Source organism: Amaranthus tricolor, chromosome 17 (genome assembly GCF_026212465.1).
Source record: "Amaranthus tricolor cultivar Red isolate AtriRed21 chromosome 17, ASM2621246v1, whole genome shotgun sequence".
Lineage (NCBI taxonomy): Eukaryota > Viridiplantae > Streptophyta > Magnoliopsida > Caryophyllales > Amaranthaceae > Amaranthus > Amaranthus tricolor.
The window spans coordinates 19,870,512-19,883,823 of NC_080063.1; the positions used below are offsets into that span (position 1 = coordinate 19,870,512).

The 13,312-nt window shown below is 32.9% G+C and overlaps 1 protein-coding gene across 1 annotated transcript; it reads left to right on the forward strand.

Annotated features, from left to right (window-relative positions):
• The first annotated feature begins 6,899 nt into the window (after positions 1-6,899).
• LOC130803927 (basic leucine zipper 43-like) lies at positions 6,900-7,944 on the forward strand. Its single transcript, XM_057668160.1, has one exon. It carries the CDS (start codon positions 7,113-7,115, stop codon positions 7,665-7,667), a length of 555 nt encoding a protein of 184 aa, XP_057524143.1. The 5' UTR covers positions 6,900-7,112; the 3' UTR covers positions 7,668-7,944.
• Positions 7,945-13,312: the final 5,368 nt, after the last annotated feature.

The window sequence follows — 13,312 nt, forward strand, 5'->3', positions numbered from 1 at the left end:
AGGGCAGTGCCATCTTATTGGTAAAATGTCAGTCCTTACTCCAGTCACTTCCAAAAATTTGTCCCACCTATTTTTAAGTATGCTTAGATTGGTCAGATCTATTGGTCGGTTCGATTTTAGATCGAGATAAGCTATTTTTTTTATTGCTTTAAATACCTGAAAGCTATCGTGTAATTTTTACATCAAAATTTTGAAAATTAATTTTCTTATTATATTTGGCTGAAAATAACTTTTAAAATCAAAATTGTGTAAAGTGCAATAAACTCAAATAATAAAAATTGATAAAATAATAAAAGGTCACAACTCAACGTTTTTAATATAAAACTAAATAATTCACTAAATTTTAGGAAACCGGATCGACTAGGATTAGATCTTGGTCCGTTGATCTCAAAATTTGACAATGAACATTAAGTTGTTTAGGTCTAAGCCAAATATTTAATTTATTCTTATTACAATAATAAACTCTTTTCTTTTTTTTATATATATTGCCTGAAACATTTTTAATTTAAAATCAAATTTTGATTATGATTTCTTCTCATTGTCCCAACAATAAATTAATTTAGAGTATTGACAAGATTGTTTCAAAGTATATTTTCAATTTTTAGTTTTTAGTCATTTCAGTTACCCTCAACTGAAATAGTTTTAAATTCGCAATACATGTAAAAAGTAAGTAAGAAAAACATAAAAAAACAAAAAGAATATTTTTTCTTATAACAATGGGTTCAACGAGCTTTTCAAGTCTTAGTTATAATTCTAAAAACAACAGAGAAAATATATATTAAATTAACAAATATAAGAAAAAAAAGTTGAATTGTCAGAATATCTATAAGAGCAAATTCAATTGAATATTCAATCAATCAAGTCAAAAGTAGATACATTTTCTTAAGTAGAGGGTAGGGCAATGAAATGGAAGGGAACTACCAGAATTAAACTTGAGATCTTGGAGAAAAAACTTGCTTCAACTTAAATAAAATTGTTTTTTAATTAATATAAATTTTTTTCATAATTTGTAAAATGAGTTTTTTTGGGTGGGGAGAGACGAGAGAGTACAAAATTAATGAAAATGGTTCGGTTTTTTTTTTTTTAAGCAGATAAGATGAGGCCACTAAATTAAGGGGCTAAGTTAAATGGTTCTTATTACAATCATTGGTTTTAGTATTTGAGAGATTGCTTGACGCAATTTGGAAATGATGACAAGAGCCATTTTAAACACAATCAATTTTAATATGTCCATAACTATGTATTTAACTAAACTACTTCATCATTCTCCAACCATATGTTTTGCACTTGTCAATACCATAATACATTCGTCTTTTCTTTTCCTTTTTCTTTTTTTATAACTTATTTGAATTTACCTTTATAACATACTTCTTCTCTTTCACCGACTTGATTCCATTTCGTTTGGGCATATTTACCAAGACATAAATTAAAGTTTTTAATATCTCTAATGTTGCACAAGTAAAAATTAATAATAATCATTGTGTTGAGATGAATCAAATAAGATCTCTCTTGATTATGTTTTAATTTATATATTAAGAATAATATACAAATTAAGAGTAAACTGTAAACAGTGTCAAAAAATCAAATGGAACAAAGTTACTGACTTAACAGACAATATTTACGATAGTATTATACTCACAACTAAAAATCTCAACAATGAACCAAGATATACCCAAAATATCCTCGTAGACCATAGTAGTTATATCAAATATTTTTAGAATTTTTATTTGCATATATTACGCTGAAGTAACTAACAATACTCAACATGTAGCACACTCGGTCTCAAAAGTAGTTTTACCATATGCATAGTAATATACTTCCTCCGTTCCATTTTAGTTGCTACATTTGCATGGGTACGGGTATTAAGAAAAGTGATTGACTTACACTGTAGCTGATTATTTACTTTATAGAGTATAGTATTTTATTATTGTTAATTGAAAAAGAAAAAGGAAAAATAGGTTGTTAGGTTACTTTATAGAGTATAATATAGTTTTTATTATAGAGTATAGAGTATAGAGTAGGATAAAAATAAGAGTAGGTAGAACTTTAAATGATTGTTTTATTACTAAAAAAGGAAATGTAGCAAGTAATATGAAATTGCCAAAAATAAAAAATGTAGCAAGTATTATGGAACGGAGGAAGTAGTATAGTACACACAACTTCTCCCTCTATAAAACAATCCCCTATTTGAATAAGAATCATCCAAAATATATTATTTTTCTTGTCTTATATTTTTTTCAAGTAATTCACTCATAAGGAACTATTATATGCATAGCTTTCTCACAAGCTTTCACATCCTTACTCTAACAAATAATCATAATAGATATTACATGGTATACCTACCAATTTAGAAGTTGGAAATAAAATTAATACTAAATTATTACGAGACTTTGTTTTTATTACCTTATTTCTGTCATATTACATTCTTTTATTTAATTGAAATAACTTTTTTTCCCAACTTAATATTTTGATTTTTACTCATTACTTTTTATGAAACTGAATTTTTTCTATCATATTAAGCTTTTTTTTTTTTTAATATAATCATATTAAGCTTAATTCTAGTATAAATTATTATTTTAATATGAAGGAAAGAAGCTTCAACAAGTTAAAATTTTATAATTTTTTACTTTTGGAGTGTTTCTATGTACATAAAAGTTGGCTTTTTGAGCATAAAAGTTAGCTTTTGAAAAAAATAGTAGAGATAAACAAATGATAGACCACCCATATTAAACTATAATATACAATTAGCCTAATTCTTTCCAAAGCATTCTAAACTCTAACCTTAGTAGGTCTTGTTTATCCGATTGAAGAAACTTTCCCTTACGTATGCATCCAACAACTCTTCAACATGAAAGAAAAACAAATCACCACCACATTAAGATGCAAGATTTACAACAATTCTTTAATACATACAATCAAAAGAAATACAATTAGGAGGATTCTATAATAGCTTTTAAATAGTTTTAAACCTTTTTTTTTTTATTTTTTATTTTCGAGTAAGTATAATCTCCTACAGAAGTACATGAGAGAAAAGATCTACTCATTTAATTCTAGATAATGAGTACATACACTTTTTAAAATAATTAAACTAAAAAGCCAAATAAAAATATTCATAACTTATCATGATTACCAACTTTTGACTTGTTAACCCTTTTATCTAATTAGCCGATTACTAACGATTAATTTTCAATAAAACAACACTTAAACAAACAAATTCATATGTATAACCTATTTTAAAAGGCAATAATTAAGCTATAACTAACAATGAAACAAGTCAAATGACATAGCTAGCGGCATGACCAAGCACCATAGCGTAAAAATGTAATTCAGATAACGTATGCGTAACGATCGTAAAATTAAAATGACTTTTACAGTAAATAAGGATAAATTTGTGATGCCGCAACTTATATTTTGGTTGCGATATGCTCAAAAACCTTACAAATACAATTGCAAATCACCATATAGTGAAGTGGGTGATATTTTGCACTATGGCAAGCACTCTTTGTTGTTATTGGCCAAAACAGGACAGGGTCAATTGTCCTCCACAATCCAAAGCTCCTCATTATTCTTTCTTTTGCGGTCAATTCCATAATCACACCTCAAACAGGAGAAGATTATCAAATGTATTTTCTCAACAATATAAACAAGAAAATATAAAATATAAGTATATTGCATACACTTTTTTGATCAAATAAATTTGATTACCAAGATCTGGATTCGAAAATAAATTTTCAATGAAAGCTTGACGTTTTTGCAACCCACACAGACACAGTAACAGATATAGATGATCATTCATAATGATCCATAGGCTGTCAAAAGAATAACAGGAAAATCTCCAGAGATTACCTTGTAATCAGGACATATAGATTTCCTGTCTTCTCTTTTTGCTTCATTAGAATGGTGAGCCTTATCAAAAAGCATAGTATTCTCAAAGATAAAGTGTAAGGCCTATACCATATACAGTTCAGCAAATTGCATGTTTACTTTTAATGACCAGGGAACCAGAAGAGCGCGATAAATGTTGTCTCAATAGATAAACAAAGATTAAAAAGAAGGAAGAAAATATTCTCAGATCATGATGACTTACTGAAAATTTTGCCCTTACCATCCATGGTGTGATCTCATGAGTGCCAGTGCTGTTAAAGAAAACGACAAAAAAGGTGAGAACTACAGTGTATACAGGCACCTGATACATGTAAATCTTACTGTGGATAGTGCTGCTTGATAATGCATTTTAACACAAAAGCATGATACTAAGACGCCTATGATAAAGTATATAAGATATCATGTAGGTATGATCATTTTCGTTGAGTTGGTTCCTAGACATGACGGAAGATCGCCTCATCCACCTCTCATCATTCCAAGAAACAGTATAAGAGTTATGCAGCTACAACAATTGGGTTTAAGCTTTTGTTTGAATTGATTCATCCTTAAAAGACTATCATGTTATAAGTTAAGTTCATGTTAACAAGACATGATAAGTACCTTTTGAAATCCAAGCAATATAGGTTACAGGTATATAGCTCAAAATAAAACACTTAATTTCTACAGCATGTCGTCTTACAACCACACTGATGCAAATCTACATAATAAATAGCACACAACCTTCTGTCCTGTTCTGTATGCATTTGATGGAAAAGACGAATTATACAATACACAATGTTAGATTGATAAACAGCCATTTATTTTACATACAAGCTAAATTACTAAAGCTTTGTTCTTATCACCTTAAAATTAGTTATCAGAATAATGTTAACTTATTTCATCAGTAATATGAGCTCAAGTAATCCTTATCTGAACTTAATGGATTTTTTTGAACTGAATGTTAATTAAGTTGGAAAGAACAAAGAACACAGAGCTTTACATCTAAATTTGCAGACAATAAAACAGCACATAAGTAAAGCCAGAAGAAATGCCACACATGGAGTGAAAATGTGAACTTTATTAGGGTTGCAAAAACAATGTTCAAGTAGTTAAGCAACTGCCATGTAAAAGTAAGGTTAGAAGTACACTGGACAGAAGAATATGAATACAGAAAAGTATTTTATAGAGTATTCTATAACAGAAGTCACAAGTGGAATATATTATTGGAAGAAATTAATAAATAAAATCGATGAAAAAATGTGATTTGGGAAAAGAAAAGGCTGGATTAATCAGAAAGGACACAAGAGACAACAAAAAAAAGGTTTAGTCCACATAAGTCTTAATTATGTAGTTGAAAAACCAATCCACTTAATCTGGGCCAACCTAAAATAGTGAAAGACTCACCTTCATAAGATTCTACTTCAGGTCACAATTTCCATAGTGGAGAGTTTTTATATTTCTAAATCACATCCACAATTTACCACCTTATGAACATAGATTTTTATCAATCTCAAGTCTGCTATGTGGTTGGGACAAATACTAAACTTGTGCATGTGATCTTGTCTAAAAACTGCAAAACTGCCTCTAAGATTAAAGTGACAATCAACTTGGTCATAATTCATCAAGTGCCCCTTGGGCCTTGATTGAGTAAAAAGATCAATAAATACTGATTCAACTTGGTCATAACAAAAATTTGTTACATAATATTCACTTTCTCATACAACAATAGCTTGACATGCAATTGCAATGAGATTTGAAATTAAGGGCACTTAAGTGCAATCAATTTACAAGGATGTTCGTTGAAACAAATCATAGCAATCACATCTATCATTACATATTCCATCTCCTAACCTCAATATTTAATAAACCCTCGGAATCGTTATTACCTAAATTTTATACGCTTAAGTATGCCGGACAGGTATAAGATGGTAATTCCTCTCTAGTCTTTTCATGAACGACTAAATTTGCACCGATTTTTAAAGCATAATGTGCAACGCAATGAAAATAAAATAGAGTTGAAATTAACAAGTAAATGGAACCAATTCAGGTCTTTCTATAGTGATATTATAGCACTCATCTACTATTCTTTTCTCTAATGTTCACCTAATCCTCCATCTATGAAAATGAAATATAAAGCCACGATAAGGAAATGACGCTACCTACAACTGTCAACATTGTCCTTATCGGGCAATTCACATTACACAACACAGGACTAGAAAGTTATATTGAATAGCCTAAGCATCCTTTCAAGGCCATTTAACAGAAAATGATATTTTATGGTGCAACATGCTCCTTTTATAATCCATTGTGTCTAGCCACATACATATGGAACATTATTATACTCATATTTTATTGAACATTAGAATCCTTTTATGAAGATCAAGATGATCAAAAAACACCAGACATAATTCTAGCTGTATAACCCTACTGACTTGCAGACAATATATATATGTTGCAGCAAAATGAAGTATGGATCACCCTTCCTATTATGGTATGCATTGTTCTATTTTTAGTTAAATGAGCAAAGCATCCATTAGCGCTTATCTGCGCAAACTGATACACTCAAGAACCACACGTAGATAAATGAGTTATATACCAAATAGGCGTATATTTTATCAAGTAACTCATCAAGTCCTTCAAATACTAATAATTAAGAGAAAAAAGAAGCTTCCAATAATTAAACTTACTCTATAGTCTCTTCATTTACGTCATACTCCTACATTAAGCTCAAGTAATACTGTGAGCAAATAACCCATCAAATAATAACCCTATTATTCTTTCATTATCCATTTGATTCATGGATATAATAATGTCCCCAAATAAATGACCTTTGTTAGCCCCGCCTCTTCTTTTTCACTCTCTCTCTCTCTTATGTAAGCACCTTTTCTTTTTTCACATGAAAATCATTAATAAACTAATCTGTCAATTTATGTCTGAAGCTCCACAAACGTCACACAAGGCGTGCATGTATGATCCATTGAAGTATTAAAGTAATGATGTTTAGTGGATGTGAATACATCTATGAATAATACATATTCATGGATATAATCGATATGATTTTACTCAAATAACTTTACTGCTCATGTCCACTAGTATCTTTACCATCCTATATAAGACCTGGCTACCCACTTCCCTTCCCTTCCCATCTCATTTTTGCATTGGTTTCCCATCTCAAACACATATCTTTATCAAATTCAATATCAGCTAAAATCTCATTTCTAAATACTTTATTCGTGTAATAAAAAACCATGCAGACTAATGATGTAACAGGGCTTCAATATCTAGTTCCTCCAAATGAAAGTCCATACCCCTACTATCCTGGTATGGCGCAAACTGATTTATCCCCATTTCAAATCAACAAATATACCAACCTATTATACAATCTCCAAATTGGTTCAAACCTCCCAGAACTCACTCCACATCCATCATGTTTTAGCAACAACTCAACATCAGATGAGGCTGATGAACAGCAGCTAAGTATCATCAACGAGAGGAAGCAAAGAAGGATGATATCCAACAGGGAGTCTGCACGTCGTTCACGTATGCGCAAGCAGAGACACCTAGATGAGCTCTGGTCCCAAGTTGTTTGGCTAAGGAATGAGAATCACCAGCTCATTAATAAACTGAACCATGTAACTGAAAGCCACGATCTTGTCCTTCAAGAAAATGTTCAACTCAAAGAAGAAGCTTCTGAACTTCGTCAGATGGTCACCGACATGCAGCTCAGTAGCCCTTACTCCACTCTCAGAGATTTGGGAGAGGTTACTAATGTAGTCTACCTTGGAGATAAAACACCAAACTAGTCCAAAAGTACAATCTGTCCATTTCCTTAGGGGCAACTATTATTTACTTTTTGTATCCATTTCTACTTCTTTACTTGAGTAGGTCAATTAGTCATTGTCTCTTCCTCGGTTTTAGTTGTGCGTGCTACTACTTGAGGAAAACTAGTGAAGCCAAGAATACAACTAGAGCATTCCTGCAATTGTCATACATATAATATATAATGAGATGCTACATATTCTCTAGTTCTATTTATAACTTTCTTTAATAAAATATGTATTTCACATGCTTTCAAATAAATGTTATCGTATCTAAGCTACGAGACATCATAAGATAAGTCTCTGGTCATTTATTCCTCAATAACATAATCATGCAAAAAACCAATAGATTGTTGACGCTAAATATAAGAATTAACGTTATCTAATTATATATATATATAGTAGAATTTACAAATCTTATACTCATTGATATCAGCACATCAGGAACTATACTCTTTTAAATTGAATAAAATTAATTCCCATCTGCACAAAGCATTTCAGCTCACATGAAAAAAGCATATCATCCAAAAGTTTGAAAAATTAGTTAGAAAGATTATATATTTTGAATTATATATGTAGGGTTGAACCTGACAGGTGTCTAAATCTGATTCAGGAATCAATCGCATGAATGGCACTATGTGTATGTAAGCAATGGCTAATCAGACAAGCTTTTAGGTGGTGGGGTTTCAGATATTCAATAATGGAAGAACTACCACAATAGGAGAAACATTTTATAGAGTCAAACAACCGTTCATAAGTTGAAAATATATTTTGAAGAGCATATGAATTACCTTAGTAGTGAAGGAACAAAATAAATATGATATACTGTAAAGTTTAGAAAACATAACAAATATCTAAACAATAGTTTATTGTAATTAATCTGCTTGTTATTGCTAACCTAAAATTGCGCTTACATGTGAATCCCCTAATTAACCCACCTAGGTGTGAGCCACTTAATGACATTGGAGTGATGGAACGTAAAAATTACTGCAGTAAATCAATAAGTTGATTAATACATCTCTATAAGATTAAACAACTATAAACTCCCTAAGCTGCACAAATTGATCCGTATTTGCTTACCTCATATAGTGTTTGTCCTGTAGATTTTTTTTACCCAAATATTAGACTGGAGGTAATAAAAAAGCCCCTAAGAACAGAAATTTAGTGTTTCTATCTTTTAACATAAGTTACTAGGGCCTCATTTAGCACATCAGAGCGAGATAGCATATTCAACTAGCACATTGTAAATTGTAATAGCAAAGTTAACCAATAAGTTTGTGGTATCTCAACTTCCTGATAACCTCTTGAACTTAACTGAATTTATCATTCCTAAACAGCCATGATCAGATCTTATCTAAACTTATCTATCGGGATCAATGAAAGATTGAATAAATCTAGGTTTTAGGGTTTTAGAATACTGATTTGTATTATCCTTCAAATGGATACATAGGTCGCATATATACAAAGTCATATAACCTAAATAAGGTAGTAAAACTAATATAAGTAAAAGGGTAACTAATAGACAACCTAAAAATAACTACACAATTTTCGACTTTCCTACACTCCCCCTCAAGTTAGGTCTTCGGGTCACCAATACCTAACTTGCATAAAGTCTGCTCGAATGCTTTTGAAATAACTACTTTCGTAAGGATGTCTGCTAACTGGTCTTTTGATCTCGCAAAGGAAAGGCTTATTATCTGCTTCTCAAGTTTCTCCATTATGAAATGCCTATCAATCTCTACATGCTTAGTTCGATCATGTTGAACCGGGTTCTCTAAAATGCTGATTGCGGCTTTGTTATCACATAACAACTTGCATGTATTCTTCTGTGGAAAGTTTAATTCACTTAGGATCTTTCTTAGCCACATAATCTCTGTGATTCCTTTGGCAATACCCCTAAATTCTGCCTCTGCACTTGATAAGGCTACCACTTTCTGCTTCTTACTTTTCCATGTAACCAAGTTTCCCCCAACCAGTCTAAAGTACCCCCAAGTGGACCTCCTGTCATCTCTATCTCTAGCCCAATCTGCATCTGTGTAGGCAAGGAAATTTAGGTGATCGTTCTTGTTGAACAAAATCCCCTTACTGCTTGTACCTTTCAGATACCTCAGATTCCTCATGAGTGCTGTCATATGATGAATTTATGGTTGATGCATAAACCTACTCACTACTCCAACTGCATACTGTAACACCTCTAAATTTCCAACCCCTTAAACGAAACCAGAATCGTGAAGGAAGGGAGGAAATTCGGGTGTTACATAAAAGAAAAAGAGAAAGGAACATACTTAACGTAAATGCTAAGGATTAATTAAAAGGTGAGTGAACGGAAATTTCGGCAGCATCTCTGCTAAAAACTGAGGATGTGACTAAAATATGTATAGTTATAATTTATTAACATGATTAAACTAATTTAAGGCCTATAACGCCTTTCAAAAGAACACATCACGAAGGAATAAATCATCGTCGGCTTCACAAAACATCGATTCTAACGAGGATCGTGGTTCCAGTGTCAACGCATCGATCTGACGGATACTAAAGGAGTGTTCTCCCTACTGTACATCCAAAACTACGCAGCGGATCTATGGATCATATGAGGAGTCACATGGCTCCATACAAAAGAAATTTTACAACTCCAAAAGAAAACTTTACAAGTATCATAGAAGCTACAAGCATTAAGACAATTTATACACAAATGTTACGTTCGTACTCCGCTCTTTCCCCAATGCAATGCAAAAGAAGCTCCTATACCTGTCATGCCAAGCTATGATCCTCCTGCTGCTCAACATAATGACCATAGTCATATGCGTCATAGCAGGAACATCATAGAGAGTCATGAGCAAACAACAACAACATGTACACGTCAGTAATAATGAACTTATAATAATTGAAATCATTAAACAAAACGATAGACAACGATATAGTATGGCAATAGCAAGTCTACTCATCTGTCTGAACACCTCTATCTATTCATAACTTCTCTTTCAAACTACTAATTTCTCGGAATATATTCAAGGGTAGTGAATCCTTTCTCTATTCATGGCATAGTGACACGGCCAAGGGCGTTATCGGCCATCCGGCGCCCATTGGCAAAGTATGAGCTCATGCCCCCTCCAGCTGACCCTCTCGGGTCCTACCTTCGGGAAAAAAACTAACACACTGGGGTACTAAACCAGTGAAGAGGCCACCATATTGGGGTTTGCAAAGCCCGCATGGTATCACCTCGGTCAAGGAGCGGTATCGGCCATCCGGCGCTCAATGACCCAAGCATGCTCATACCCCCCTTACGGTGGTCCCGTCGAACCTCACCTAGGGGACTATTAAATCAACCGGACATAATCCAGTCAAGTCACGCCAATTAATCGTACATCAAGGCTCAATAAGCAGGAAATCACTTCGACACCACACACAGCTACGGTGCGTTCTCTACTATTCAGAAATTTGTTCTCATAGTCTCTTAATGTTTCCATTCTACTTGTCTATTTCACTAATACAACTATACACTAGTATAATTTACTTTCTGGCGCTCTATAATTCTAATGCAATGCATATAATCATGTAATATGGATAATACTTTGAAACAATGAATATGATAATCAATTACTGCGTGTACGTACCTGCAAGCGTCACTGCGCGACCACAAGTTACAAAAATCACCCAACTAAGGGTCTACTTTCCTCTTATAAACTGGGAACCTATACAAGTTGGGAATAGAACTTATAAGTTCTCTTAACTACTTTGTCATACCAGCTAGAACCCAAAGTAATCACTATCATCCATTCATGACAAGGTACGCATCTCATTCAATCCCCAAGCATAATCATCAATTCAACAATAACACAAGTTTTTCCATCAATTTAAGAATAAAAGGATTATGTCGACTGTTTCATTACGCCAACTAACTTTGAGTTATAACGGTTCACATCATCTTAATATAAGGTGACGATTCACACTTAATGTTGATGTAGTGCTAATATGACGACAACGACGAGTCTTAAAGTTATCACATCACAGCATCATTCTTTATATTCTCTAAGGTTAGAAAGAACTATAATCAAAACAACACGACAAATAACTTTAGCCACCATCTACGATAAGTTGACATTATATTCTTGGTTTACCAATATCATGTATCTATAATTTCAAAGAACGACCTAATAAGGATATTTTTAATTTACAACAATCAACCCACAACAATTAGTAACTAGTATTCCTAATATAAACAATCGAAATCACTTTCATAGACAATCAACACCATCACTATTACTAATTATTCACAATAATAACCAATCGACCAAATCTTAAAACAACTTTTAAAGTTATTTAATCAATCATCACCAAAATATAACACAAAACACACATCATTGGTAATTTCGTCTCTAAATCCAAGCCTTAATCGTTTCGTGTTCAATGATAACATTTAATTACTACTCATACTACGATTCAAAGAAACTAACACAAATCAACACACAATCCATAATTTCAATCACACTTCAAACCCTAAGTTATAAACATGTTTAATTCATCAATCAAATTCTTACCCACCAAAAAGATTCAATGAAATTGATACAAAACCAACATCAAACTCAATACACTTAATAAAACTCCAATTAAAAACTAGAAAATTAATTAGAAAATAAGAGAGATGGCTTACTAAGATGAAACAAGAGAAGGGTGAAGAAGGAAGGAGTTAGTACGGTGGTGTTGGGCTGCTGCTGCCGGGAAAAACCACCCCGAAGGTGGCCGGCGTTGCTTGGAAGCTCGCTACTGCAGGGGAGGAAGCGAACTAAGCAGCCCGCTGCTGCTGAGTGCCCGCTGCTGCTGGGTACCGTGAGGGAGCAAGACGGGGATGCTGCTACGGTGGCTGCTCACCGGTGGAGGAGGACTGTGTGGCTGGTGGTGATGGCGTGCCGGAGCTGCTGGTGTGGGGAAGTGAGTGGGTTGAGCCGTGAGTGAGAGGGAAAGGAAGGAGAGAGGAGAAGAGAGGGAGTGAGGCGTGTGTTTTTGAATGTGAGGGCAAGAAGGGTTCTCACTTAAAACCCTAACCCATGCCTTTTATTTTATTTACTCATTTATTTATTTATCTAGATTCATATTCTTGCGAGGCCAAACTAAGAAAACTCACCTTCGTGGCCTTACACATTTTAATAAAATAATCATTTTGATTCGCACCTCTTTATTTGAGAAATCGTAACTGTATTTTTAGTATATATATATAAGTCGACATTTAAATCCGTATGTGAAAGAAATTTATTAAAGCTAATTCGAAAATAATTAAATAATAATTGTAAAATCTTTAAAAACCCATTAAAATATTAAATAATTACGTCATTAAAATCTCGGGGTGTTACAGACTACCCCCCTTAAAAGGAGTTTCGTCCCCGAAACTAGCGCAACGAAGGTACTAATTGTGAAAATTTATATTTCTAATAACTTAAGAAGGCGTCTTAACGATTTTAAGCCTAATGAATTAACTCAAAAATCGTGACCTTATTGACACTATTATATTCACTCAATCCAACTATGCATACATATTTTGTTCCGAGCATTTATAATCATCTAAATTAACTCAACACCCAAACAAGGCATGTAAATGTCACACAATTTACTTAACATAATCAATCGAAAGCATG